Source organism: Octopus bimaculoides, chromosome 2, assembly GCF_001194135.2.
Source record: "Octopus bimaculoides isolate UCB-OBI-ISO-001 chromosome 2, ASM119413v2, whole genome shotgun sequence".
NCBI lineage: Eukaryota > Metazoa > Mollusca > Cephalopoda > Octopoda > Octopodidae > Octopus > Octopus bimaculoides.
This window is the reverse complement of record NC_068982.1, coordinates 186,130,546-186,131,157: the sequence shown is the minus strand read 5'-3', so window position 1 is coordinate 186,131,157 and position 612 is coordinate 186,130,546. Positions and strand designations below refer to the sequence as shown.

General features: G+C 50.0%; 1 protein-coding gene across 1 annotated transcript in view; it reads left to right on the top strand.

Moving 5' to 3' along the window:
- Nucleotides 1–612, top strand: part of LOC106873287 (DNA-directed RNA polymerase III subunit RPC2) — a 78,329-nt gene that overhangs the window by 66,886 nt on the left and 10,831 nt on the right. The window contains exon 26 of the mRNA XM_052965909.1: nt 334–392. Within this exon, the coding sequence (XP_052821869.1) occupies nt 334–392 (59 nt within the window). The remainder of the gene's footprint in view (nt 1–333; nt 393–612) is intronic.

The following is a 612-nucleotide window of genomic DNA, read 5'->3' as shown; positions in this document are numbered from 1 at the left end:
ATACGAATGCTTGTATATCATCATCATCATCATTTAACATCTGCTTTCCATGCTGGCATGGGTTGGACAGTTTGACTGGGGACTGGCAAACCAGGAGGCTGCACCAGGCTCCAATCTGATCTGGCAGAGTTTCTACAGCTGGATGCCCTTCCTAATGCCAACCACTCTGAGAGTGTATGGGGTGCTTTTTACATGCAATCGGCATGGGGGCCAGTCAGGTGGCACTGGCATTGACCACGTTCCTGTGGTGCTTTTTACGTTCGACCAGCACAGGAGCCAGTCGGTGGGCACTGGCATCAACCATGTTCGGATGATGCTTTTTATGTGCCACCAGCATGGGGAGCCAGTCAGGGGTTACTGGCATCAACCTGTGCTTGAATGGGGCTTATTATGTGCCACCAGTACGAGTGCCAGTCAGGTGACACTGGCATTGGCCACGACTACGATTTCGATTTTCACTTCGATTTTACTCGACTCAAAAGGTCTTCTCAGGCACAGCGTATCGCCTAACGATTCAAGGGTACTTTTAAATGGGCTGGTTATGCGTCACTGATATCGGTCATGGCTGCGATCTTACTTTACTTGCCGGGTCTTTTCAATCACACACGTATG